The sequence below is a fragment of the Aquila chrysaetos genome, chromosome 12 (assembly GCF_900496995.4).
Source record: "Aquila chrysaetos chrysaetos chromosome 12, bAquChr1.4, whole genome shotgun sequence".
Lineage (NCBI taxonomy): Eukaryota > Metazoa > Chordata > Aves > Accipitriformes > Accipitridae > Aquila > Aquila chrysaetos.
The window spans coordinates 9969938-9997456 of record NC_044015.1 but is presented as its reverse complement, the minus strand read 5'-3'; the positions used below and the strand labels follow the sequence as shown (position 1 = coordinate 9997456).

General features: G+C 45.9%; 2 protein-coding genes across 6 annotated transcripts; one reads left to right on the top strand and one right to left on the bottom strand.

The window, feature by feature from the left end:
* The first annotated feature begins 111 nt into the window (after nucleotides 1-111).
* TDRD5 (tudor domain containing 5) lies at nucleotides 112-27519 on the top strand. 5 transcript variants are annotated; one of them, XM_041128071.1, is made up of 12 exons: nucleotides 112-190; nucleotides 10194-10432; nucleotides 11453-11884; nucleotides 12710-12837; nucleotides 15703-15923; nucleotides 16832-17038; nucleotides 18659-18725; nucleotides 19702-19902; nucleotides 21170-21331; nucleotides 23376-23525; nucleotides 26021-26237; nucleotides 27068-27519. In XM_041128071.1, exons 2-12 carry the CDS (start codon nucleotides 10201-10203, stop codon nucleotides 27265-27267), a joined length of 2217 nt encoding a protein of 738 aa, XP_040984005.1. In that variant the 5' UTR covers nucleotides 112-190; nucleotides 10194-10200; the 3' UTR covers nucleotides 27268-27519. The 5 variants fall into 5 exon arrangements, with proteins under 5 accessions (XP_040984005.1, XP_029890047.1, XP_029890046.1 ...); XM_030034187.1 differs by lacking the exon at nucleotides 112-190 and adding an exon at nucleotides 9499-9597; XM_030034186.1 differs by lacking the exon at nucleotides 112-190 and adding an exon at nucleotides 9578-9622.
* On the bottom strand, nucleotides 161-7539 carry NPHS2 (NPHS2 stomatin family member, podocin). The gene is given in 11 exon segments (XM_030033934.2): nucleotides 161-458; nucleotides 1175-1253; nucleotides 2100-2155; nucleotides 2900-3103; nucleotides 3974-4056; nucleotides 4364-4436; nucleotides 5367-5470; nucleotides 7065-7422; nucleotides 7424-7477; nucleotides 7479-7520; nucleotides 7522-7539. Coding segments are annotated over 11 exon segments (1350 nt in total). The 3' UTR covers nucleotides 161-179.

The window sequence follows — 27519 nt, the reverse complement described above, 5'->3', positions numbered from 1 at the left end:
GCATTTTTCCCTTTCCAAAACAAGCAGAGGCTTCTTCCATGTACAATCCACTTTATATTACAGGCCTGGGCTGCCTTCCCTCCTGCCTTCAGACCAGGACCTGCTGGTGGGCTGCTGCCTTGCTCCTCTCTGAGCAGGATTGACCAGGGACAGTGTGGCAACCATTTCTGGGACAGCTTTTAGAGCATGGGTGAGTCCTTCTTGTCTTTTGGGCTTTCTGGGAGCTTTGTGGTGTCTGTGAGGAGGCTGCTCGCTGCCGGAGGACTGTGGGTAGCAGGAGATACCAGGTTCATGGCATCCAAAGGCAAGGGCAAGATGAAAGCAGCAGGTTTCTCTGCAGTAAGGGAGTGCAGTGCATGGAGGTAACGGAGCTGAGCAGCAGCAGGGGCACTGGAGAGGATCTCAGCTGCCATCCGCAGGGATTCAGAAGCAGCCTTTTCCCCCTCAGCAGCGATCACCTACCATGCAGGAGAATAAAGAAGGCTTCTGTGAGGCTGGGAGTAAGGGGGCGTGGACTGTTCATTACAGAGGGAGGTTGCCACCATGAAATTCCCAGGGCCAGTGTGATTATAACACTCCTGCTCTCCGAAGATCACAGCATGTACTAGACTTCTTGATGCTCCCAAAAGTTTGGGAGCTCATGACTAACTTGTTTTTACTAGGCCCATCAGGGCTTACAACTGGGCATACCCTTGCTGCAAAAGCATGGGAGAGGGCAGCAGCCAGGCTAGGCTTGTGGGAGGGGTGCTGGACACCAACCTTATCCAGGCACTTGAGCAGCTCAGTGCAAGGGATGGAGACCAGCCTGGGCTGAGCAAGGTGCAGGGTACATGACAGTGGTGACAGCCCTGCACTGGGCTCCTAGAGGAGAGTGAAACCCTGAGGAACCGATCCCCATGGGGATCACTGTGGGCCCAGGGATAACCCCAGAGCTCTCTGTGTGCCTTTCTGTTCTACCTGTAGGCCAGGTACCAGGTGTGGCACTTCACTGGGCTGGCCCAGACTCTTGCTGCAGTTTTCCTTGCTAGACACAGCTCTTGAATAGGAATTAAAGGAGACATATCTTCCCAGAGCTGTATCCTTGTGTGGCATGTCCCACGGACCTCAAACCAGGGGTGGGAAGGGAAGGAGTGATGCTTTAGAAGGAGATGAGAAGTATTCAGAGTTGGCATACCCGCACTTTGGCCTGTCTCTGGGCCTCTGCTTCCACAGCCAGGGACTGCCGGACTTCAGCAGGCAGCTGCACATTGTTGCTGTGGTAGTAAAGGACAGGAATTAGCTGGGCTCTAGGATCTCCTGACAGCTCTGGATGGTCAGTCTGAGGCTTGGAATTGGGCTCATCAGTCAGTCTCTGCAGAGCAGTTCACTCATGTTCTTTGCTCCCTGGGTGTCCCTCTGTGTGTCTTACTTTAGCCTTCTACCTCCATTCCCATCCTTCTTTCCCAGCCTGGTTTTCTCATGACCAGGCTTGCATGATCACTAGGTAGCAGAGAGACCTCTTCTGTCTGTGCCTCTGAGGCTTGAAGTCTAAGCTAAGATCACTCTTTGTGAGACAGCAGAAAATCCACTGGGAGACTGCTCTCAAGACAGGCACAGGAATTTCCTTCTGTTCATAGATCTACTCATTCACTGTTGGACTCTCTCTTCCATGGCCCTCTGCATGATGAGCAAGTCCCACCTTTCTGCATGGGCTTCTGAGTGATAAGCCCATCCCTACCAGTGCTAAGACCCTGGGGCCTTTGATCTAGAGGGGGATACAGAGAGTTTGGTGCCTGCTGCACCTCTTGGGCTACCAGAATTGGATGAAAACTCTGCCTGCAGCAGCAGTGAAATGGTGATGAGATCCCAGCTAAGGATCCTGGCCTGGATGTCAGTGCAGGAGCAAGCACAGTCTTTGCATGCAGAAGTTTTACACGAGGCAGAGACTGAAAGGGGCAGGGAAAACAGGAAGGTGAGAGGTGAGGCTCTACCTCCTGCAGAATAGCTGCAGGGAGAGAGCCAGAGGCAAAGCAGGAAGTGGAGCAGGCAACAGTGAGCAGGGCAGGACAGGTACTTGCAAAGGGCCAGGGAAGTCCCTTCTACCAGCATTTCCTACCTACATTTCTGTTCTCTCCACTTTGATCCCCCAGCAGCTCGTGACGGCATCCAAAGCCACCTGTGAAGAGGAAGATTTTTAGACCATGGAGAGAACACCAGTCCTGCCCTAGGCCCCTTACAGGGAGTAAGGCAGTACAGGGACATTAATTCAAGGCAGTTAACTGCAGGACTGTAAGGCAGATTTATTACTTTTTGTGTGCTATTTTGTGAAGCCCCTCAGAAATAAAATTACTTCCCTCACTTTACTTCCCATTTGTGTTTGCCCCAGGGGTTTAGCATGATTTAACTAGTCCATACTGGTTCAAGTGAGGAACCAGTTCAGTTCCATAGGAAACATTCAGTTCCTGACTGGTATCATCATGTACATGTGTCATGGCTGCAAAGACCTGCTGCTGGAGATCCCATGTATACTGGGTTTATGGCAACTCACTCAGGCTGCAGAATACAATTCTTATGAGAATCTCCTCTCTGGGATAAGTACTGAAGCTGGGGTATCACAAAGCACTGAGGAAGCTGGTCTAAGTGGTTCCTTCATGCTCCTCACACCACACTGTCTACTACTCACCATGGCCACCTGTGGGGCTCACACTGTATATCCTTCCCCTAAAGCGACCAGAGTAAAAAAAAAAAAAAAAAAAAAAAAACAGAAGAAAAATCTCCCATTTTTCTGTGAAGGAGACACACGTTGTTATTGTACCCTTCTGTAAACCAATATCTGTGATTCTGAGGGACTGATCACCTGAGCTTCTCTGTGGAGCCTCAGTTCACCCCTTGCTCTGCTGTCTCCCCCCTGTGGAAGCACCTTTATCTCCTGGCTGATGCTCTTCCTCTCCAAGAGAAGTTCAGAGAAGGCTCGATGTGCCAGGAGGCGCTTCGTGGTGGTCTGCACTAGCAGCTGAATGGCACTGGAGATGCTGGTCAGGGTGGTGAGGAGAAGAGAAGCATTCTCCAACCGGTAGTAGCAGACAGCATCTATCTCCAAGGTAACCATGTCTTTGGTCACCACCTAAGCAGAAGATATTAGGGGAGATGGAGCTGGTTCTGACACTCTAAGGTAGCACAGAAAAGCACACAATTAAGAGAATGATAAAGACTAGCTGGTTAAGTCTTTGTAGTTTCCACCTCTGCTACTGACTGACCTTGGGCAAGCTATGTAACCTCTGGATCTCAGTTTCCTGAGCAGCATCTTTGTGTCTGTCTCCTCAGTACAACTGCTGAGCTAGGGACTGTGAGTAGGTCATCATCCTATGCTGTGTTTCCCTGCCCACTGCTGCCTGGTCAATTCCTGTTCTGAGAGCATAGGCTGTGCCCTGAGATGTGTGCTCAGTTATTTTGTTTCCAGAAGGATTTGCTGTACACCATGGGTGTGAGCCAGGAGATGCTACCAGACAAAGGCAGTCTCACTGACAACGCAGCAGCACAGACACCATGTCCCAAAAGAAGAGGGCCTGTGGCTAGGGAGGTTGCAGGTTCAAGGGTTAGAATCAAGGGTTCAGCCCTTTCTTCCTCCCAGACTTATACAGGAGCAGAGTCCATTCTTATATCATTGTAAGGTCTTAGTCTGAGCTCCTGTCCCCGCTGCTTGCACTCCTCAGCGTGTGGGTAAAAAAACCTGGTCCAGTATCTTTGGCCCAGCCACTCCCTATTGGTGTTATGTTACGACTGAAGCATGTCAAATTGAACAGGATTAAACCCAGTAGTTTTAAAAAAGAAGAAAATTCAGTATGGTGAACTTTTGGCCTTCCATTTTCTGAGGTGTTAGGGTTACTTTGAGATGTTTTTTCAAACTTTTACATGCAGGGATGAAGGCTGGAAGCATAAGGTATAATGTTAAAGAGATCCAAAAATTAATATAGAGAGGAGGTGTCAGCCATACCTGATGGAAGGGGATCTCTAGGGTTTTGAGGCGGAGGTCTATCTTATGATATGTGTCCAGGCAGGGAAGGAAAAAGAAAAGGCCTGTCGGAGGAAGTGAAAGGCAGATGGTGATCATCAGAACCACAAAAATTACCTCTACTGCTCTGGAGAACAGAGGAGAGTTTGGCATGCAGAACTACAAAGGAACAGCAATACATAGACTCAAATTCTGAGGCTGTTTCTGTGATGGCAAAAGCTATTAGCAGCTACTGGCCCTTAAGACGAAGGGAACAAAGACATCCCATCTCCTGTCTGGCCATGCCTGCTTGGAGGGCACCAGCATGTGAGCTTTGGTAGAGCACGAAGAAGAGGAGCAACATGGCTGGGGGGAGCTCAGTAAACAACTTACCAGGCCCTCTAGCTCTGCCAGGAAGGAGATGCCCAAGTCGGAAAACGATGGCTCTCTCATACTCCCGAACTACCTGCAGAGGGAAACAAAAGCTAGGCTGGAGAGGAAGGCGTAGGACTGGGGAAAGGGACCTCACCGCTATGGGAGCATGTCTGTTCCGGGAAAGCCCTGCAAAGGGAGGATTTGAGCAGGTGTGAGCTAGTGGCATCACCTGTCACTGAGTCCCTTTACACCTGCAGAGAACATGGCCCAGAACTGCTGGCCAGCCTTGAGTGTGAGCAGCGTCGGAGCAGCCCTGTGACAGCCCAAGATTTGGTGAGAGTAGCCCATGTTAGAGCTGCCCAGGGTTTCCCAGGATGAGGCCAGCATTCTGCTTCCTTATAGCTTGGCCAAACTTCATCACCTGAGCTACAATTTTCCATGTTGGTTGGTTGTCTCCGAGGGAACAGTGTGTGTGCTCGTATGTGTAAGGTCTGAGCCGTAATACTGACACTCTTGTTGAGAACAAGATGCACATGAAACTTCCTGAGAAGTGGAAATCAAAATATGCCTACTTGTAGCCATGCTATAAATCTGAGAAAAGGAAAGGAAGAGGGGGAAATCTGCTATTAACGGGGAGATCAATCTCTCAAAATTTGTAATGCAAAACTTATTTACCCTGCTGCTGCAATGCAGCCATCTCTGGGCTGGGTAGGCTGAGGGTTATGTTTGAAAGTGAATAGACTTGCAATTTATTTTAAAAAAGAGGAACCTAAGCCCCTGCCTGCTGATATTGCAGCAGGAGTATTTGATAGGCAGTGGTTGGACCCCTGTGCAGCCCTCTGTGGCAGCAACATGTGATAAAGCGTAAGTCAAAATTAATGATGAGTCAAAGAAGTGTAAATAGGGCTTTAGACCAAAAAAGCTTTATGCTCATGTCTGACACATGCTGAACCACTGGGTTATGTACATTCACATCAGACACCAAACACTAAACCTAGAGAGGCCCCATGACTATTCTCACCTTCATGCAGAACCAGACAGAAATGGGGAAGGTCATTATGATGAACAGGAAGGACAAGATGGTCAGAAGCCACTCACAGATGCCCAGACCCGGAGACTTTACACCTAGGGAGAAATCCAACATGACTGTGTTAAGAGGGGACTGCTCCCAAAATACCGATGGCCTGCCAAGTGCCTGCACAGATCAGCTTCAGTGTTGTCCTTTGCCTAGACCCAATGTATGTGAACCATTTGGCCCCATCTGGAGCTGTGTTAAAGAATACTCCCTGCCCCAGGTGGCCAGGAGCTGCCAGGATGGACTGACAGGTTTTGTCTCTGCTTTACTGGCAGAAATTGAGCCATGCTTCTCCATAGTCCCTTGACGACAGAGCAGCCTTTAGCTTGAAGACCTGTGCTACCAAGCAGTGTTGAAAGTCTTGGAACAGGCAACTTGTTGACTGAGCTGGGATCCCAGAAGCTTATCTGCAAAGATAAGCTAATGGCAAAGAGAAAGATTTTAAATAAGAGGTAGCTTTCAACGTGCACAGCCTGAAGTGCCCTTCCCTATCAGAGTATCTCAGGTCCTTTTGGAATAGGATTTTTATTGCATCCCAGCTCCCTAATGCAGTGGGACCAAGCCACTAGTGCAACTGAAATCTCCCTGTGCTTTACAGCAGTCACACCAAGCTGCTGGAGGCTGACTGGCATGGTCACCTTCTACATCTCCCCAAAGCAAGTGTGGGTTATCTTGCTCTGGCTGCCCTTTGTTGTGCTCCTGCCTGAGGGAAAATCTGCAGGTGTGGCATGAAAATAGATAGATTACTTCTGGGTGTACCTAGACCCAGAGAGTGGACCGTGTTTTCCAGCAGTGAAGTTAGCATCCCCGCAGCCCTCCCATTTTGAATCTCTTCAAGCCCTTTCATCCCTGCCCCTTTGCCTTTGGAGCTGTCTGCAGAGCCACCAGGTGTTGATGGAGATTCAGATCCCAAGAACCTGCATGATCACTAGAGCTCCACAGCACCACTCGCTAGCTGAGATTCCCATAATTGAGGAAGAAAGAGGCAGCTGTGAAAAATTAATTCCAAGAGAGACAGGAGCAAGTCTGAAGCTTTGTGTCACTCTAGGGCAGCAGAGCTGCTGGCATGGAAGCAGACAAGCGATGCTGGCTCCTGTAATGCACATTCTGTAATACAGCATCTGTGGTGACGCTGGGTCCAAAGAGGCCCAGCTGTCTTGCCAAAACACTCACAATGCTCCCTGCTGTTGTGGCAGTCTGGGAATCTGCCTAACTTATGGCCTGGAGAGGAGCTGCTCTTGAGGGTTATCTGGAAGGGGAGCTATGGGTGTGCACCTCAAGCACAGTTCTTTGGGCTGTGAACTGACATTAAGGCTATCTCTGTCCACCTAAAGAAGGACAAGCAAGAAAAGGAAGAGAATAGAACATGAATAGAACTGGTGAGTAGTGAGCTGGAGCATGAAGGATGCTGGGGATGTAACGTCTTGTTGCAAAGTTCATCGCTTTGCTAGACAGTGCTGATCAGCCGGCACTGACTGCAGAAGCTGGCTGGGAGGCTGGAGTCTCCCACATCCTGTCCTGAGGATAACTACATGTCTGTGCAAGGTGGGTGTGATGACACCTTGCAGAGCAGAGTCATACTGTGACCCACACAGGGTCAAAAAGCCCATACCTTTCCGGCCCCTTCCCTTCTATAAGACATACCTTCCTCTTGCTGCTCGCTGTCCAGCAATGCCATTGCCTCCATTTCTTCATCAGATATCACATTATCCACATCCACCACTGTGGATGTGTGCACTCTACCATCAGTCCCTGCGGTGCTCTTGATCTCCTTTGCTTTCTCCTGCTTTATGTCTTCCCTTCCTTTGCTGGCTTCTCTGCTGCTCTCCTTCTCTCGTTTCCTCTGTGGAGCTGGGGACTCTCTGGGTCTCCTACGAGACTCCCTGGAAGAGCTCCGAGACCTCTTATCCATCCTCATCTGTGCCAAGGAGCATGCAGCAGCCTGTGGGAGTAGGAAGAATTTGTGCTTGAATTTATCGCTGCAGGCAGGAAAACGAGGCAGGGGAGGAGAGAAGGGGAGGTGTCAGATCAAGGAGGCTTGTTTCGAGTTTAACACAGGCTTGTCAGACATAACGGACAGTGAAGTGAGCAAGCTGTTTCCCAGCTGCTCTGCTCTCATCACACACTGCTGTGGAGATGGGAAGGAAGGTTAGACCTGGACAAGGTGGACTCCAGGAAGACATTGTGTTTGCATCTTCCTGCCTTTGGAAATAAAATACAAGCAGAAGCACTCAGATGATTTTTAGTAGATGATTTCTGCAAAGCTGTTGAAAAGCAACCTAAAAGTAACTGTCAGGCATGTGGCTCCAAAGACTTCAAATGATGATAGTGGCCCAGAGCAATAGACACCAGGGTGAAAAACCTTTACTGGTGGGATCAGTGGAGAGGGTGTTGCAGAGAACGGCTGGGTGAGTAGCATCTCACACTGGTCTGCTCTCTAGAAACCCTTTGGCTGGCACAGTGGTGGCATACTGGCAGCAGACTCCCTCTCTCCTAGGGTCACCTCACATTTTAGCAGGGAGGGAAATTAGCTGGTCCCAGTTCAGCCATGAACTTTCCCAAATGGGTGCAAAGCATAGAGGCCATTGCAAGGCTAGAGGTGTTCAATCTGTCTTCTAAATTGCCAAGAGTTTGTGCCTAAATGGCTCCGTAGTTTTCCACAGCAGGAGCACAGCAGAGCAAACATAGGACCTTTTTCTTTTCATGCCATGCAGCCTGTGGTGACATCTGCGGAAACCCCTGCAAGAAACACTTTTAAAGTGTTTTGAAGTCACTTGACCGTATTAAAGAAACCAGCACCTGGCTAGAAGTCATACTACAGCAAGACAAGGCTGGAACATAAAGCGGTGACTTTCCTGTCAACGGGGCAGTGCTGAGCTTGCAGACCCCTGGTCTCTGGTGTGGAGAAGCAGCTGGAGGGAGCCAGGAAGCCAGCTGGGGAGGTGCTGCTCTTGTTTTTTCACGGATTCCTGTTTTATTGGAGACTTGTGGCCCCACACGGAGTCACAATATTGCAGGCAGGGAGGGCAGGAGCACCAGCTCCCTGCTTTCTCTCCTCCGTTGTGGTGGGTGCTTCGTCAGCAGGTCACCGGGGAAGCGATGGATGGAGAAGGCTAATGGCAGAGAAGAGTTGGGCGGAAATGGGGTGTGATTAATAAATTCATACAGTATCTGTATTTGCTTTGGAATTGCTCCAGAAACCTTTTTCACTTTGTGTTTCTCGCTTGGCCAACTTGGGGCAGGGGGAGATTGTCTCCAGCTGCTAAAAGGGCAGGTAATGTTTTAAGCAGCAGCAGCAAACAGCACCTCAGGTCTGGTTTTGGCTGGGCAGCATGGACTCTGGTTGATTTCTTGTCAAAAACACCATGGCATATTTAACATCTACAAACATGCAACTTTCTGCTTTTGCCTGATGTTTAATTTGGCCAGCGGCTCCTGACTCCTCCGTCCCCATGGAATATTTTCGGCTGCTATCTCGGAACAGGGGAGATGCTTTAAGAGCATGTGCTGATAGGTTTGCAACCTTTGCTGTCCCAAAATCTGCAGCCTGAGCCCCCTTTGTCATATTGAAACATATCCTTGTGTGGAAATCAACTGCACTGTTGGGAGGGTTTCTCAAAGGACTGCAAACCCTTAGGAAACGGCCATCACAACCCAGTTTACCACGCTCTTTGGCCTTGGGAAAGTCACTCAGCATCTCCACTGTGGATTTTCCTTTCAGACGGGACTAAAAGATACAAGACTACTCTAAACAATGTTGGTGTTGGGGTTTGAATACTGTCACCTTAAAGGAATTGGTACTTTTTTGTCCGTGGCTCTTCTGCGATGCGCTAACTTTTCCTGTCAGAAGGGAAACACACCTAACATTTTTACTGAGGAGAAGGCAAGGGCAGCCTGCTGCGGGTGCGCCGGCCCCGGGGCTCTGTCCCACGGGACAGGCCGCCTCCCCGGTGAGGCAGCACCAGGCCCCCCAGCTGCCCGCCCGGCCACCGCCCGCCCCAGCGCGGCGGCGGGGAGGGCGCTGAGGGGAACCACGGCCGCCGCCCCCTCCGCCCGCGCGGCGGCGCCCTAACGGCCCCGCCACAAGGCGGGGGGAGGGCGTGGGCGCCGCCCCGCCCTCGCGCCCTGGAAGGGCGGGAAAGGGATCGCGCAGGCGCAGCGAGGGCGGCGGCGTCTCGTGAGTGAGGCCGCGGCATGGCGCGGTGGGTGCGGGCACCGAGGGGGGTGGCAGCGGCCCCCTGGGGCTTCCTTGGGGAGAAGGGGGTCCCCAGGCTGTGGTTTCGGGGCACAGGAGTCTCTTTAGGGGGCAGTGACCCTATAGAGCAGAGGGGGGAATCCTCAGGCCCGAGTTTAGGGGCACGGGGGTCACTGTGAGGGGCAGTGAGCCCGTGGGGTGTGGGGGTCCTCAGCCAGCAGTTTAGGGGTGCAGGGACCTCTGCAGAGTGGCAGGGTTTGTAGAGAGCAATCCCTGGGGCAGGGGCTTAGGGTTGCACAAGACGCTGGGAATGCAATGCTTGTAGGGGCTGTGATCCCACGGGGACGGGCAGTGAATGCTGGAGGAGTCAGCTGGGGATCACGGGTGCTGGAGGGTGGCAGCTCCAGGGGTGCAGGCAAGGAAAGACAGGGGTTGGTAGGTAGCGGCTGTTGGTGAACCTGGCTTGCTGCCCTTTTCCCCCCACCAGCTTTCAGCTGCTAAGCGGTAGAAAGTCTTTTGCCTGCATTTGAGCAGCTGTGGTACAAGTTGTTTTCTGCTTGCTTTTGTTTCTCCTTTAGCGCAGACATGTCAAAGCAGGCAGAGCTTATGGAGCTGCTGAAGAAGGAGGTGAGGTCGCTGCTAATGGCTGCCAAAGAGGGCTTAACCCCAGCACAGCTGGAGGAGGAGTACGTGGCCATGATCGGCAAACCTCTCCCTCTACATGACCTGGGCTTCCGATCCACGTTGGAGCTGGTGGCAGATATGCCTGAAGTTGTCAGAGTCTGTCCTTATGAGAAAGGCACTTTTATCCTAAAAGGTGAGGGTTTTTTTCCTCATGGGTGGACGAGTTGTTCAGAACCACATACTGGTATGAAGTGATGCTCCAAAATGGGGATGTGCAGGATGAATTCCCAGAGCTATAGGTCACATATCTCTGTTAGTTTTTTTCTTGTGTAGCTCTGTTTAATTTCTTGTCTTTGATGTTTCTTCCTGTATTTTGATCTGCCTTTTAACGCTTTTCCGCTCTTTCCTCCTGAAAAATCACACAGGCTTCTAGTTATTTTTGTACATTTTGCATTCTGCACTTAGTTTAGAAACTGCAGTAACGTTTCTTATGGGTGCACTAGAACTGGTAAGCATCGCTTTTCCTGTAAATGCAGACTACAGCAGGAGCCAAAACCAGGGATGAGGCCTCTCAGGAGAAGCTGTAAATGTTTCCCTACCTGACCGCATAGGAAATTTAGTCTGTATCAAAGAAATTTTTCATTTTCCTTTTCTTTGGGGAAGAGCTGTGGAAGCAAATGGTAGATGCAAAGAGTTGATTGGGAAGAGTGAAATGATATTTTTTTTTTAGAGTGCTACAGTAAGACAAGAAAAAGTTTTTTAAAAGCATGGAAAAGACCTGGGCTGCTCTCCAGGGAGACCTTGCCTGGGCAGGTGGGTGCTCTGTAGTGGGGGTTTACTGTGATTCTGGCTGAGGGGAGCAATGAGCCATTTACTGTTTTCCCAACAAAACTCACAGCAGCTGGGCTTCCTCTTGTGATCCCATATCCAAGAATTTGACCCACCTTCCTACCTGGATCTGGATTTGTAGCGATGAGGGTGCAGATTGGTTGTTGGCTGTTAAAAATGGTTCACTTCACAAAGGGAGAGGAAAAGTGGTTGCCCTGCTGGAAATCAGCCACAATTTAGTGTGATTGCTTTTGAAGGAGGCACCTGCTTCTGAAAAGGATCGGGGGAAGAGGAAAGAAAGGAAAGAAGAGGAGGTTTGCCTGTGTAGAGCTCTTAATGGTTCCCTGTTTTGGCAGTCTAATAGTTGATTTCTTTCTGTTGGTAGCCATTGCAGATGAGACCACCAAAGCGGTTGCCAAACTGGTTGCCAGACAGAGGAGAAGTGCAAGGGCACGGAAGAGGGCTGCTGCAAAGGCAGGTGCTGCTTCTTCCTCTAAGAATCCACAGAGTTCCCCTCGGAGGGGCAGGGCTCCCATCCTGCCAGCAACGGTGAAGGCTGAGCTGCTGGATCTGCTGAGTTCCTCACCACTTCTGCTCTTGGACTTTGATAAGGCCTTCTTCAAACGCTTTGGCCGGGCTTTCCAGTACACACAATATGGATTTTTCTCCATATTTGAAGTCCTCAGAAGCATGTCTGATATCATTGCAGTTGAGCAGACGAGAGCAGGTTCCTTGCTGACCCTGAAGAAGCACCTGGCAAGTGAGATAGAGAGGGAAGAGATGCCACAAGGGGAGGCATGGGAAGAGATGCTGCAAGGTGAGGCAGTGTGTTATTTAACTGAAAACACTAGCTCTCACAAGCACTGTGGCCAAGCAACTGTGTTTCAAGTGAATGTTGCTGCATTTCCAGTTGCTGTAGTAGCCCCAGTTCCCCTAGGGTTTAGCACAGAAGGGCTGTGGGGTGCTGCAGAAGCAACTGTCACAATGGAATTGTCTTGGTAGCAGAGAACTTAACTAGAAGTTTTCTACAGGTTGCCACTGGTTTTTGGTGTGAAGTGAAAGAAGGGATGTTCAGCCCATTCAGAGTACAGACTTTCTGAATGTGTGTGTAGGCCTGGATTTTCTGGTCATTCCAGGCAATAGATAACAAAACTAGAAGGATCTCTTTAATGTCTGCTCCGCAGGCTGGTAAAGCCTTTCCAATGTGCTTTTTGAGACTGAAGGTTTAGCACTAGTCTGAAAGGCACAGCTACAATGTTCCACAAATGAAAACAGAAGAGACTGCAGGTGTCCTCAGCGCTCCCATAACAGCTATAAGAGAAGGCAGAAAATCATATCCAGTTCCTGCCAAATTCCTGACTTTTCTGGGGAAAATTCATTTTAGCATCATTCTAGCAATTAATGTAACCCTTAGCATGCTTACAAAAGCAAGTCTTTTTTGTTTTGTTTTAATTTATTAATACAGTGGAGGATGCCTCTGAAGTGAATCGTCATGACTGTAGTGGCTGTGAATGCTACAAGAGATGAGGAAAATAGCACCAGTGCTTTCAGACTTTCATTTTCAGATGTCTTCTCTTTCTGCTTAATATGTAACACTGCATCAGTCCAACAAAGAATAACAGCCAAATTATCATCTTTGCAGCAGCACCTGCAGTTGAGATGCCTCCTTTGGAACCCAGCTGTGAGACAGAGAGCTTCCACCTGACAGCAGAAGAGAAGTCAGAGCCAGTGGAAACACAAGCAGTAGATTTGGGTGATGACCTCAAACAAGTAAGTGGCTGGAAAAGTGATCCGTAGCTTTTTCATGTCTTAGTCCAGGGGCTGATGCTCTTTCTACTGCTTTTGTTTCTGTTGATTGCATTGTTTCTGATTGTGGCATTGTTGATGCACTGCTGCTTCCAAATTTTTTTGTACCAGTTTTAGATGGGTCTGGAGGTGACCAGACTCACATTGACCTGGTTTATAGATTTCTATGCCATCCAAACTAGGTCTTTTTCTTGTCTCTTTCTGGTCTTGAGATCTGTGTTGCAGATCATCCAAGGTCAGTTAAGCATGATCTTGCTCCCTGATAATAGTGGTGATACCTTTTGCAGTACTTACTTGTAATTGGACTTTAATAACTTTGTTCTGAGCCTCACTGTGTGGAATTTCCCTTGCTGCAGTAGGCAGGGCTTAAGTGTCAAGCAGCTATGTGACACAGCTGGGGAACGGTCCTCAGAGACCTTGATTCCTGCAGTCTCAACTCTGCTATTTGGTTGGACTTGGAAAATTTTTTTGTTTTGTTGTTGGTTCTTTTTTTTGTTTAGCAATGTGTTTTTAGAAAGGGATGGAGAAGAACAGTACAGAGGCTCTGAACTGCCAAACCCGACTGGGAGAATTTGTTTGTCCCCTCTATTTTTGTCTTTTGAGCATCTTTAGGCCTTCTTTTTCTCAGGAAAATCCTCCTACTTAGAGTTATTTCCTCTGCCAAGCTCGTCTTGTGGCTGTATGCAACTCTACGGTTGGAGCACATAGGTAGGGAAAGCGTCCCAGGAGTTCTTCCTGATTTTGGTGTTTTGTGTACTAATGAACTTGGAAGCCTGGGACTACGAGTTGGACTTTGGGCGGCACTTCATAAAACATATACTCTTTAGAGATTTTTGGCAGGCTGTTCTGATCCTTTAAAGAAATTTTAGTTTGGCATGATGAAGTTCACAGGGAATTCCCCTAGATCAAACAACGTCTGCTTGTGGGAAGGGTAAAAAAGGGCGATATGGTCCAGGTAGCTCCAGATTTTTGTTCTTGTGAGACAAAGGGAACCTGTTCTTGTGACAAAGGGAAACTGTTTAAAGATTCTAGCAGGATAAGTCTTGAAAGATGTTTGTACAACTAGTATTTGTCATGAAACACTAAGTTTGCCATTTTGTTTTTAAAAATGCCCTGAAGAGGAGGAAAGCAGGTTGGAATGTGTTAGTTTGGGTATGCAATGAATGCTTATTCATCAGGATGCCACAGGTTAGAGTGGAAAGATGCGACCTGATCCCCACCATGCTGCAAGGTGTCCAGTATCCAGTCACGAGAGACTAATAGTGGAAGTGTTGTAAGGGACAAATGAGGGACAAGGGCTGAGTCAATCTGCTCTGCCCTGAGAAGGGTAAAGTATATAGAGCTGCTGCTCTCAGCAGCTTTTTCTTGCTGCCCTGAGCAGAAGGAAAGGTGTCATCCACACCACTCTTGGCAGCTGCCAGTCCAGCTTAGGACAAGGAGTTAGCCAGTCTTACAAGCCATACCTCTTGTAAGCCTAGTTTTGCAGTGTGTCCTGTTGGTTTATCTTTTTATAATTTTGTTGCTTTTTTGTGGACATGTTTTTAAGTACACGTCTTCTACGTCTTTCAAAGAAATATCTGTTGTCACTACCAATGTGTGAGCTAGATTGTAAAGATCATGTGTGCCCTTAACAGTCTGATATGAAGAGCATTCTCAGAGCAAAACTGTCCCTTAGAAATTCCACTATTCACAGGCACTTCTTAGAGGAAATGTAAGGGGTTTTTAGAGGTGATGCTGCTGCTTCGGCAAGAATTCCCTCCGTTGCCTTTTAATTCAAAAATGTTAACTCACTGTTTAACTCAATGTTTTAGTCAAAATTTTTAGCTCAAAAAAAATCAAGGGCGTTAGCCCTTGCTCAGTCTGCAGAAGGAGAGACTCTTATCTGCTTCTTTAGAAGATGTTTAAAAGAGCCAGTATTGCAAAAACCCATTGTTTGCAGTTGAATTTAGACATATAAGCAATGGCGTGTGTGCTGGAAGACAAATTTCCCATACATTCCCTGATGTATAATGCAGTGGTAACTTGTTGCATATTCACAATGAGTAAAATTGAAATAATTTTGACTTCTGATCATTGGAGAAGTGCTGTTTGTTGGCACAAAAGAAAGCTCTTGAGGCAGTGAAAGTAGCTGATGTAGCTGATCCACGCTAGTTCAAGTGAAATAATGTTTTCAGCAGTTAGAGAGTAATGCAAAATTGTAAGCTGTGCTAATAGCTCACTCATGTACAAATTTGTCTAGAGTGAGAAAAGAACAGAATTTGTAGGTTTTGTTTGGTTTTATCCTTGGGAAATAGCTCTAGTGTGAAAGTGAGGTGCATTTGTGCCTTCCTTCACTTTTGAATCATTTTCAGGTAGAATTTTGCTGGTTCAGTCATGTACTCTTTCATGGTCACGGAACATAGAAATAGCATCTTTTGGGTAAAATCCAACAAATAGGTGGGTTACGTTTGGGTTTTTTGGTGTGGGTTTTTGTTCTGTTTTGCTTTTTTAGCAATAGCTATTCAATACTTTCGTCTAAATATGTGACATGACTTCAATTCCTCTCCTTTATTCCTTGCAGGAATATGAGCAAGGTATTTTTGTGGCACCCCTCCTTACACTGGAGGGAATAAAGAAGGAAGGGAGAGAGTGAGTGTGAAGATGAATGCTTCTATCACAGGGAAAGTTTTAATCCAAGTTTGTGCAATTTATTGGAATTCTCTGATATTCAGTAATTCACGGGTTCCCAGGAAAGCAGAACTATTTTTTTACCTTAATGGAAAGGCCAGTTATGTGTGTTCAGTGCATGAGGAGACATCTGAGTGCCATGTTCTTCTTATGCCTTTGTAGCCTCAAGATTTGGAGCAGTCCCTACTGGACAAGTTGATAATGACTCCAGAAATCCCCCCAGATGCTGTTCAGGACAGAAGCCTTTGCAGCTTACCACCACTGGAGAGAAGGTGCTTGGTGGGAGTCTTTGTGGAATTCATCATCTCTCCTAGCCAGTTCTACATCCACATCTGCAGCAAGGAAGCATCTGATAAACTGCAGGATATGATGATTGAGATGAGGTGCGAACATGCTATGCTGATTCAGTACTACTACCCATTGTGTGTGTGTGTATGTGCTGAGGGAACAGGGCACCCAGCTGTTAGTTATGGTCACTGCTGGCTTGATTACTTGATACGGAGATGCTGGTGCCATACTGAAACATGTACTCGTAATGCTTACCCCTTCCTTTTAACTAGCAAGCAATAAGTATGGTTAATAGCAATTCACAGTAGCTTGGCTGTGTCCTAGACAGTCCTAAACTTTAAAAGCCTGGAAAGGTTATGGAAAGGAACTTTAGGGTTCCTTTGCACCTCTCTGTTGTCTGTGCTACTGTTGTTAATGTGCTGGATTAAGGCTTTTACTTCCATCTCCAACGCTTACCAAAAAGCAACAGGTAATAGGCCTTTGTCATATCTATATTTGAAAGCAAAACCCCATCAGTGGCTTTGTGTCAGTTGTTATGCATTTGGGATTCTATTCTACCACGACAGTGCTACAATTGCTGTTAATTGTGTGACAAAGTAAATGCTTGATGTCCGTGGGGCACATGTAAGTGTGATTACAGACTCTCCAGACAGATACTGTGTATGTGAGCCAGTACTCCAGAACCTGGATCATAAGAAGCACTGACATGTCAAGGTAATGACTAGAATGACTGTATTTAGCCTCTGATTAATCCCCATTAATTAACTTTTTATTGGACCACAGGATTATCATTCAGATGTTAAAAGTTTGGATTTGCATTTTTTATTGTCGTTTCAGTTTAAGTGTAGCAGAACAGGGATGTAAAGCATCTATTAAAATAACTCCTGAAAATTCATATCATGGGGACTTTGAGAAATCAGGATTCTTCTGAAGACCTGTATATTTCTCTTTGTTCATCTCCTGCATCCTACCAAGCACAGTTTTTCATTATGATCTTTTGCAGACACTGCTACTCAAATAAACTTGTTTCTGATCGTTATATCATGCCTGAGTCTTCAGTACGGCCTGGACAGCTTTGCTGTGTAACAGTCTCGAAATGGTGGTACCGCGTTATCATCCACCGTGTGATCAATGACCAAGAAGTAGAGGTGTTCTACCCAGATTATGGAAACCTCGAAATTGTCCGAAAGTCTTGGCTGAGATTCCTCAAGTAAGTAAATTACACAGAGGTGACAGAATCACAGAATGTTTGAGGTTGGAAGAGACCTCTGGACGTCATCCTGTCCAGCCTTCTTGCTCAAGCAGGGCCATCTAGAACAGACTGCCCAGGACCATGTTGAGATGGTTTTTTAATGTCTCCCACGATGAAGACTCTACAACGTTACTGAGCAACCTGTTCCAGTGCTCAGTCACCCGCATGGTAAAAATGCCACTTTACAGCTGGTCAGCCCCCAACATGTACTGGTGCATGGTGTTGTTCCTCCCCAAGTGTAGGACTTAATTGAATTTCATGAGGTTCCTGTCTGCCTGTTTCTCTATCCTGTTGAGATATCCCTCTGAATGGCAGCATGACCCTCTGGTGTATCAGCTATTCCTCCCAGTTTTGTATCATCAGACTTGCTGAGGGTAGACTCTCCCCCATCATCCAGATTGTTACTGAAGATGTTGAACAGTATTGGACCTAGTATTGACCCCTGGGGTACACCACTAGTTTCTGGTCTCCAACTAGACTTTGTACCACTGACCACCACTCTCTGGGCCTGGCCCTTCAGCCAGTTCTCAGTCTACGTCACTGTCTGCTCATCCAGCCTGTACTTCATTAACTTCTCTACAAGGATCTTGCAGGACACAGTGTCAAAAGCCTGACAGAAATCAAGGTAAACAATTCCCACTACTTTCCCCTCACCTACCAAGCTGGTCATTTCATCATAGAAGGTTGTCAAGTTGGTCAGGCATGACTTGGTGAATCCATGTTGCCTACTCCCGGTCACCTTCTTGTCCTTCATGTACCCGGAAATGGTTCCCAGGATTAGTTGTTCCATCACCTTCCCAGGGATTAAGGTGAGGCTGACTGGCCTGTCTGTCTTCAGGAAGACATCCCAGCATGCAGATTTCCTAGAAAGGATCAGGGTTTTTATTTCATAATGGTGCCTTGCAGGCATTTCCTTGCTTACATACTAATGCTGGAGGTGACATTGTTTAAGACCTGTTTTGCTGAGCACTCCAGGCCCTTTGCTCATCAGCCCTGTCCATCACTCCCTCACAGTGACTTTGGGCTAAATCCTCTCCTGTTTCTGCCTTTACTCCTCAGTCTTTCTGCTTGCTGCTTTCTGTCACTTTGGGGTAAGCTCCCTAATCCTCCTTCCTGGGTTCCGTGAATGTATGTGAACATCTTCCTGAACAGACACCAGTCCAAGTGGGATGCATTTGCAGTGTCAGAGGTACTTATTCTCTGCAGTTCAGTACCTTTCCTGTATTTGCTTCTGCCCTCTCATTTGCCTCTATTCATGCCTGGCCATTGGCATACTTTGGTTCAAAAGTCATTGCTCTCTGTCCGTAACTTTGTAATCATAAGGGATTATGATGGGAGGATGCTTGGGCAAGGGAAGGCATAAGGGACCAGCTGTTACTGCTATTTTTGCTGTGCCCATTCTCTGGATATGGAGTGTTTTCCAAAGCTGCTGTTGGGTTTTATTCATAAGTGCAAAATCCAATATGTGCCTCTATTCCTAAGCTGATTTTAAAACCCAGAAGAGGAGGAAGTTCTTTTCTTCTGCCTGGTTTTGCTCTGTTTTTGCTGTAATGATGATGGCTTTTTTCTGTATTGTAGGTGGTGCTACTTGAAGCTCCCTGCTCAGGCCATCCCGTGTTCCTTGGCATGGGTAAAACCTGTGGAGGTATGTGTTCACATGCAGTTTTGTTTGACACATGTATGAGAGCTATGAAGTAGAGGTTGGCTTTCTCACCTAATAAGGGCAAACATTTGGATTAACTTAGGTCCCATTGATGTTTACAGCAGAATTGCCGCTGTTATGTTCAGAGTACGACTGTGTAAGTCTCTGTCTCTGCAAGTGATCACCATTCCACTGTCTGTTTTCCTTGTGATCAGAGTATTCTTGCTTATATTGTTGCAGAAACGGATAGTTACAGTTAAGCAAATGAGCAAACTTGTTTCTGCCCTTGCCAGTAGTTCTCCAGGATCCTTCTGAAGCCTTGGTAGCTCCAGCCTTCTGTTTTAAAAATTTCTTCTGTGACAGAGCTTTAAGTGAGTTGGTTTGATGCAATCAGCATAGCCAAAGTATTATAGAGGTCATAAGAAAATTCCTCTGTGCTGGGAAACCTCTTGGTCAAGAAGCCTGAGAAGTACAGTCTCTGAAGAAAGCATGTGAGCAGAATTGCTTCTTCTGTGTTTAAAGATGTTATTTTAAAAAAGTTATTTCCTCTGGCTTTTGAGGGTTAAAGAATCACAATTTTCATTGCAGTGAGGCTTAGCAGCTTCTTCAAAACATTTGACACTTTTAACATTTATAATCACATGATTCCAGGAATTTAAAAAAAAAAAAAAAAAACACACCAACAAACAAACAACTGTATTTTAGGCAATTGTGATAAAATCACTGGTGAATGCCATCGAACCATGTATGGAAGTAGGTATTTAGGGTGAAAGGGCATTCCCAGTCTAACTAGCATTGCAGGCTTTAGGTTAGTTTGATTTAGTTCCGTGCTTGGGAAGCTTGTCTGCCTGACTCTCCTGTATTTGCCCCTAGCCTGACCTAGCTTAATTGCCTTTTTGACAAGTGTGCACAAGGGAGAGTCTCAAGCAGTGGATGTTGGTCTGTTTATAGTACCCTTACATTCTTGTTTCTTCTTCAGGGTACGTGGTCTGGTGCAGCAACTCTCTTATTCAAGAAGCTGTGTGGCTCCAAGCTACTTGTGGGCATTGTGGATGAATATGTGAATGGCATTTTGCATCTCTTCCTGTGTGACACGTCCACCAAGGAAGATGTATATTTCCACTGTGTCTTGAGGGATGGTGGATGTGCTGACATCTGCAGAGAGAACATTCCTTCCCAGGTCAGGAGGGAGCCATGTGCTGCTGAAAGGAAGGGCAGGGAAAGGATTGGTTGGGTGCCTGTAATGGGAAGATCTTTAGCTTGAAGTGAGTAGTTTTGTGAAGAGCAAAACTGGTATTCCCTGCTTTCCTGTAACTTACCATTTTGTGACTGCATCCCACGGTGTATAAATCTGTGGTGAGAACTTGCTTTTTCGTTAAGGTGGAATCTGATAATACAGCAGAGATGTTCTGGTTTAGTAGAACAAATTATTTTCATCCTGTCTTCTAACAGTGGATTAGAAGGTTTAGATTTTTTTTTTTTTTTTTTTTTAAGTCATTTAGCTTGGTAGTATTGCAGATTCACCTGAAGCTGACACACATTGTATAAATAACAAGGAAAAGTAAAATAGCTATAGGTGTTCTGAGTATCAGGCCAAACTGAGATGGAATTGGCAGGTTGTTAAGAGATGTGTTGCTTCATTACCAGTTGTTAATTCCAGCAAGTTTTGTTATGTCATAAGTTGAGGCCTTTGATTCATCCAAACAATTAATGAGAGGAAGTCGATTAGATTTTGTCTGACTTAAAAGTAGTGCTGCCTAGTGGCAGGGGCAGTTGAGTGAGGAACAGGATAGTTAAATAAATTATCCTGGCCTTCTCTGCTCTAGGCATTGGAGATTGGTTATGCCATTAACAAACTGAATTATGGAAATGGTCTTGGTTAACAAAGTCTCTTACTTTGCCAGTGAAATGTACAGCGTTGGACAGCATAACCATGGTAGATTGCACGTTGTGCCTTGGGCAGGCATTCAAGTTGTAAGCCAGTGCACAGAGCATTTATGACTTAGGCCTATCTCTCTGTCATTATCTGAACATCTCAGCTCAGTTTCAGTAAGAGCTCTGTGGATATGAAAAACTTAGAAGGGTACTGCCACTATTTTATATCTCAGCAGAAAGTCAGGCTTTACAGCCCGGAGTGCTTGTATCTGTTGTTTTATTCAGTAGAGGCAGAATGTGTGTTTGGCAGGATTAGATCCTATGATTGTGTTTTTGCATGTGTATGTCCAGTTTTGGGGGGAGGAGGACATTGCTGAGTAATTTTGTTGCCAGAGGGAGGGGAGTTGGATTTTTGTAGTAAGAAAATTTCTGCAAGAATTTGGAGCTAACTTGTGGGTGCTGTGCTTCTTCATAAAACCTATTAGAAATTTGCTGAATCCTTTTTATTCTTTGTGGTAGTTACAACATGGTTTCCTTGACTATACTCAGGGGTTTTTTTTGTTTGTTCCTAGGGATTCATGGAACTGAATCCTTCGGCCTTGTATGTTCAGCCCAGTGGAAAGCAGCAGAATGCTGAACTGGTGAAGCCAGACCTTCGCTTGCAGCAGAAATCTGTAGATGCAGGTAGTGAAACAGCAACCTCAAAGCTGGACGGGGATGAACTGTGTGACCAGGTGGGAGTTTGGCTGTGGCATAGCTGTTATGCAATTAAATCGGCTCCAAACATGTATTGTTTCAGTCTCATGCAGGTTTTTTGTGGAGTTGTTTTTTTGCCTTTATAAAAAGCAAGCAGAACGATAATATAAAAATAATTACACGTGGACCATAAATACATCTCCAGCTGCTTGTCCTCTGATCCCTTTGCAGACTTCAGGGAGGCTGTGTGCTCAATGATTTTCTAACCTCCCATATGTACCGTAATGTTTCAGTTAGAGAGAGAGAGTGGACTCTGAGAACTCAGACCAGTACCAGATTCTTGAGATCTGTTTGACTTGGCACTTTCATGTTTTGCACCCCTGGGAGCCAAGAAGTGGTGTGTTTTCCTCTCACATCTCTGGGGTTCAGCAAAGGATGTGTAGTAACTCGGGGTATCATTTAAATGTGGGAGAAGACCAGAAGAGAACTAGTGGTGTGTTATTCATGTTAAGGGTCTTGCTCGTTCTAAACTTATCTAAAAGGAAGCAATTTGCAATGCTTGTTGTTGTGGGGGGTAAGGTTGTATACAAATATAGTTTTATTTAAAAGATAACTCTAAAGGTGAATGATATCTAGATCTGGATACTGCTTTACACCTTTGATTTCACAGCATGTTAAAAAGAGGAGCCCTTTGCTATTTGACAGATGGAGAAACTAATGAACAGAGGGGGTTAAGCAGGGAGTAAAACCCTGGTCTTGAGTGCAATCTAATATAGTACCGTTAGAAACACTGGGAACACTTGTCTACAGGTGACTTTCTCTACTTTTCTGTGTTATTTAAATTGTAGTATTTTCATGACACATTTTACTACAGGGTCCAAAGCACCTTTCAAGTAAATGCCAGCTGTTGAAGTGTTGAGCAGTGTGCCTGCTCTGGAGCTGTTTTTCTGATAGTTCTCTGAAGTAAGAGTAAAAGCTAGAGTAATGCTAGTAACTTGTAAAGCAGTCATTTTACCTAGGTTTTGTTTTAGCCAACTGTGTTTCTGTGCTAGAGAAACTCTATATAAGCTGTATATCTTGGATATTAATGGCCTTGCACTGTCGATATATCATCTGAACTGAAGGACACAAACCAGCATCTTAATGTATGTATTTGGAAGAAATTAATGTGACGAAGACTGCAAATCTGAGTTTATTGTGTGTGTTTTTTTTTTTTTAATGGAAAAATCTGAAGAGTACCCTAACTAGTTAACTGTAGCAAGATCCATTTGTGTAAATGTCAGACATAGCTGGTGATTTGGAGACCAGAGGAATGTAAATGCATCCAGGTTTTGTCATGTCTGATTTTAAGGGTCTTATTAGAATCCTTTTGCAGAAATTGCAGTCCTCTAGATCTCTCTTTGTGTAAGACTTTAAACGTTTCCTTCTCTGTTGCTCTGACTAGCTTTCCAAAATGTTTCCTTCTCTTCCTTGGTGCATCGCTAATATGATCATTAATGACAGTTATAAAATGGCTCAAAATGTTTTGAACTGGAATGAAATGTGTCTAATATTTTCTGGTAACTCCTCTTAAGCCATGGGGAACTCCCTTTGCATTGTCCAATCTTAGATTTGCTTCGTCAGGATAAACAATTTTTTTTTTTTTTTTTTTTTTTTTTTCCCCCCTCACCCTCCTTAAGTGCAAAATGGGTGGACACTGTGTTGTATCAGCTCTGCTACATTAGGACATTCTCCATGGTAAAATTTCTCAGGAGGCAGGAAGCAATAACCAGAAAACATGGCTTGAATAAAACTGTATTTTCCAAGTGATAGGTTTTACTGTGGAGAAGTTAAAGTGACAGTTAGTTTCCTGTTCACATTATTTCCTGTCCTTCCATGTTCTTTCTGTCCTTTCCAAGTAGCCCAAACTTCTCCAGATAGAAATGTTAAAACTTCTGAGCAGAACAGAAAAGCTCCTTTGCATTTCTGTCTCAGTTAATCTCTGAGTGGTATCATCTCATTGCTCTGTATTTTGCTCCAGTGCATCCTGCTTTTTTCCACCCGCACTAGCTGTACCTTTTCTTGCTTTGTCCATCTCCTTAGCAACGGCACCTGTCTGCTAAGAAGGAGACAGGGGATGATGTGCGGCCACTTTTGGATGAAATTAGTGTCCCAAGAACAACAGACCAGGACCCTGAACTTGTACAGGAGGATACAAATGAAATTCCTACAGAGCTTATGGCAGTGGTTAAGGTAGGGGCATTTTTCTCAGCTGTTGCTGTTGAGAGGGGTTGTTCTTGTTTTTAGGTTATTTGCATAACCTTTTGATTGCTTTGACATGTATTTTTTTTAAAAGTGACTGGCAAAGAAATCACATCTGGCTGTTAGCATGGGCTCAGAGCTATACATTTTCCTCTTTGCTGTTGTTTCTGGTGTTATTGATGATCCACTAGTGCTCCGCTGGCACGTCAAGGTATTGTGGAAACAAGATTATTTTGGCACTTTACAGATCAAGCCTGGCTCTTCTTCACTCCACTACTTCCCCTCCATTCATGGTCCTGAGGGTTGCTAGGCGTTACTGTGGGGCTACTCTGGATCACGCAGGCGTCTTCCTGAGTTAGGAGGGTGGTTTTGGGAGGGTTGTGTTTTGGGCTGTGCTTTGAGGCATTATGTGGTGCTGGTGTTGCAAGTTTGCCACTTAAATTGTCCTTAATGATGAGTCTAACAGAGCCTGCAGCATGGCACTTTGCAAACACTCTGCTCTGGGTTCAGCAGGGAGCCAGTATCACTCAGGATTTGATGGACCACAGAAAGGATTGCAGAGCTGGAAATGGGAGTGTGCCTACAAGGTTTTGGATAACCACAGCTCCTTACACATCTAGAGGTTGATAGTGGCTGAGACAAAGCTCTTTCTAGAAGGATGAGGGGGAAGTTGTTTCTCAGATAGCCTAGAGCAGAGCTGGAAGAATTGGTGTCTCTGGGGGATGTTAACTGAAAGGGATGGAGAGAAAGCAAGCTGGGAAGAGGGACCTTGAAAGAGTGAGAGAAGAGGAAAGCGTCTGGTAGCAAGTGCAGGGATAAAGTACGATGAGATGAGATGAGATGGAGGCAGGTGGGTAGATAGCAATAGGGTCCTTGTGAGCCAACTCAAATGCTCCCCTGCAAGTATTAAACTGTGTGAGTTTCAAAGCATAGGAATTTCCTAAATGGATCAGAGAAGTCCTGGGCACATTTTCTGTCCCTGACTGTGATCTCTGTTACAGTCTTTAGAAGAAGTGACAAGAATTTCTATTGAGGAAGACTGTGGGATGAAAAAATAATCCTTCCTATGGGCATTAGAGGGGGAAGGAATGCACCAGTCAACTAGTTAAAAGGACAGACAGGAGGATTTCCTTCTCTGATTCCTGCTCATCGCTTGGCCTTGGGGTTTTGTGGCACTTGCAGCATCACCAAGTGGTATTCCCTCCTTTCCAGTTTTCACTGCTCATGTTTTTTGTTTCAATGGTAGTGTTCTTAATTGTGTGAATCGGGAGGAAGAGCAGATACTGCCTTACTTCCTGCCCTTCACAGCACTCGCTAGGGTCTCCTGTCTTGTTTGCCTCTCCTGTAAACTGAACAGCCTCTTTTTTAAAACTATTTCCATCCCAGCTTTTTCCAGTGCTAACAGACATTTTTAGTGTTCAGCCTTACACCCTGTCTGTTTCTGCTTTGCCATGGAGTGGCAGCGACACTGCCTGTCCCCCATCAAGATAGCTGGGTGGCAAGAGGAGATAATAATAATCTTTTAACCCTGGTGGGTGGGTTTTTTCTTGTCCTAACACTCTGTTTTTTACTGTATGTTAGGCAGGGGTTTTCAGTGGGCTGGTGGTATCAAGCTGAGTAGTTGGTTAATTGGACTCCAGTGATGCCTGTCATTCAAACTATTCTGTCTTGGCATCCTATCAGCACAGAATTTCTGCTGCCCAGCCATGTAGCTCTCCTTGCTGCTTCAGGAGCGCCTCATGGTCCCCTTGTGGGGGGGCAATTTAAATTGCTTAAATCTGCTTGTGTAAAAACAATTGTTTTTTTTCTTGGCTAATCCTCTGAACACACTCTCACCAAAGGGTGAAGCACCTCTGGATGGTGATTCACCCCTTCTGAAGATGGATGCCTTTCTTCTGCTGCCTTGAAAACAGACAAAGCCTAGAGAGCAAGCACCTAATTTGCCCAACCATATTTGTTCTAAAAGTGAATTGCTGCTTGTTTGTCATTTCACTTTTTTTCCTCCTCCATGTTGAATTAACAAATACAAACAGTGGCTCTAGCCCCTGTCTATGGCTGAGACATGGGTGACCATCCCTGGAACTTGAGTTTAATTTGTATTCTTAAGCAAAAATGCAGAGGGACTTCATTTGACTCTATTCCCACTCCCTTGCAGAAACTCCCTCTGTCATTGCCATCGTTTGTTCTGCATGGGGCTGCTGAGAGATGAGCCAGCTGTTAATTTTTTGCTAAGACATGGTGGTTTGTATCTTGTAATAATTTGTCACTCTTTTCAGCTTGCTGTGCAGGAGAAGCTGCCCTTTGGCCAAGGTTGTGAGTAACTAGTTTGGGGGTTTTTTTTTGGTTTTTTTTTTTTTTTTAAATCATCCAGTTGCTGACATTCCAGTTCTTTGTGGACTTTGAGAGATAATAAACATCAGGGCAGCTAATGAACTGAGTGTGCACTAATCACACCCTCTCCTGAGTTTTTTTATATACATTTGCAGGCACCTCATTCTCTTGGAGAGTCCTCAATGCCTGCTGTCTTATTCAAGTCAGTGGAAGACTTTTACACCTCCTTTATGTACTCCAAGCAACCAGCAGAAATGAGCCAAGATGACCCTGATCAGATAGAAAGATTTTCCAACAAGGCCCAACTTCGTGAAGCTGTACATCCCTCTGTTCTACTTATGGCAATACCGTTTATGCTGGACAACCATAACAGTACGAATAGATTTGTCAGTAAAAGTTAACACGGTGGAAAGCTGAGCAGTCTATTACTGTACTATGAGTCTTGTAGTCACTATTGGGTGTCCTAGGACCGGTGCTGCTTCTTTGCTAGAACAGATGAAAATGTTGGTGTTTCTGTGGGATAGGGATGTGACAATAATAAATGGCTGGATGCAATGCATCGGTTTGACGTTTGAGCAGCAAAATGTATTTCTAAATGTTTAGTGGGAACAAATGAATTGAGGGTTATTTCTCTCTGTTGATTTTTGTTGTCTTTTCTAGACTTTATGCTGCTTTCATGCAGAAGTCTTTGTTTCTCCACTCCATATGTTAGCTTGTGTTCGTTTCATACTGAGAGTCTCTCAATCTCCCAACCATAAGGGATAAAATTATTTTTTAAACCTTATAAGGTCCCTATGTGAGTGTTCATCTTCCAAATGATGAAAGAATTTACAACACCTATATGAGAGTTGCCCAATTTATGAGGTAGATTAAGTGACTTGCCGAAGGCAGTGCCTGTTTGTTTGTGCATTGGAACAGAGCTGTCTGCTGTGTGTCTGGAGTGGAGGCCCAGTTCTCCAGGCAAGAGCTACTCAATTCACATCTGATTTCCCACCTCTGGGGAAACGGGGGTGAGCACTGGGAGGAGAAGGAAAGAAGCTCTTGGATTGTACCGTGTTGGGCTCATCAAATAGGCGTGCAGGAGAAAGTCCCCTTGCCATGGCCTGGTAAGGTCCAGGCAAAAGGGATTTCAGTCTAAACTAGAGCTCTTAGAGTTGCCAAGGTAGATACCATCTTTCTTTTCTGTGTCCCTCCTTATGCAGATGAAGAGAAAATGAAGAACAAAGACCTTCCTGGGAGTCTTGCAGTTGGCCTGTGCAGTGCCAGTGGGCTGCCTGACCAAGGGCCATCTCAGAAACTGTATGTCCCTCCTACCACGCTATGTGCGGTGTTGGCAGCTGCACGCTTAGCCACTTCCAGTGACTACTTCCAGTGGCTCCCCAGCCTGAGAAAGAAGTTGTGAGAAGAAGGGAGAAGCTGGAGCAGCTGCTGAGGAAGGCTGCCTAGAGCAGCAAAGGCTGCCTGTGTGACTGCACTGTCATTTTCTTTGTTCAGAAACATTTAATCCCTTGAAAAACTCTTGAGTCTGACATCATCTCAGATGTGCCCAGTGCATGTGATAAATGTTACTTCTGCTTCCAGGAAAATAGTTTGGTTTTGTTGTACTGGTGGTGTACTGATTTATTGCTCTTTAATGTAATGGTTCAGGAGAACA

Coding starts and splice junctions, on each gene's coding strand:
- TDRD5 (XM_030034186.1), top strand. Junction 15,924..16,831: donor GATATGATGATTGAGATGAG/GTGCGAACATGC, acceptor GATCTTTTGCAG/ACACTGCTACTCAAATAAAC. Junction 26,238..27,067: donor TATGCTGGACAACCATAACA/GTACGAATAGAT, acceptor CTCCTTATGCAG/ATGAAGAGAAAATGAAGAAC.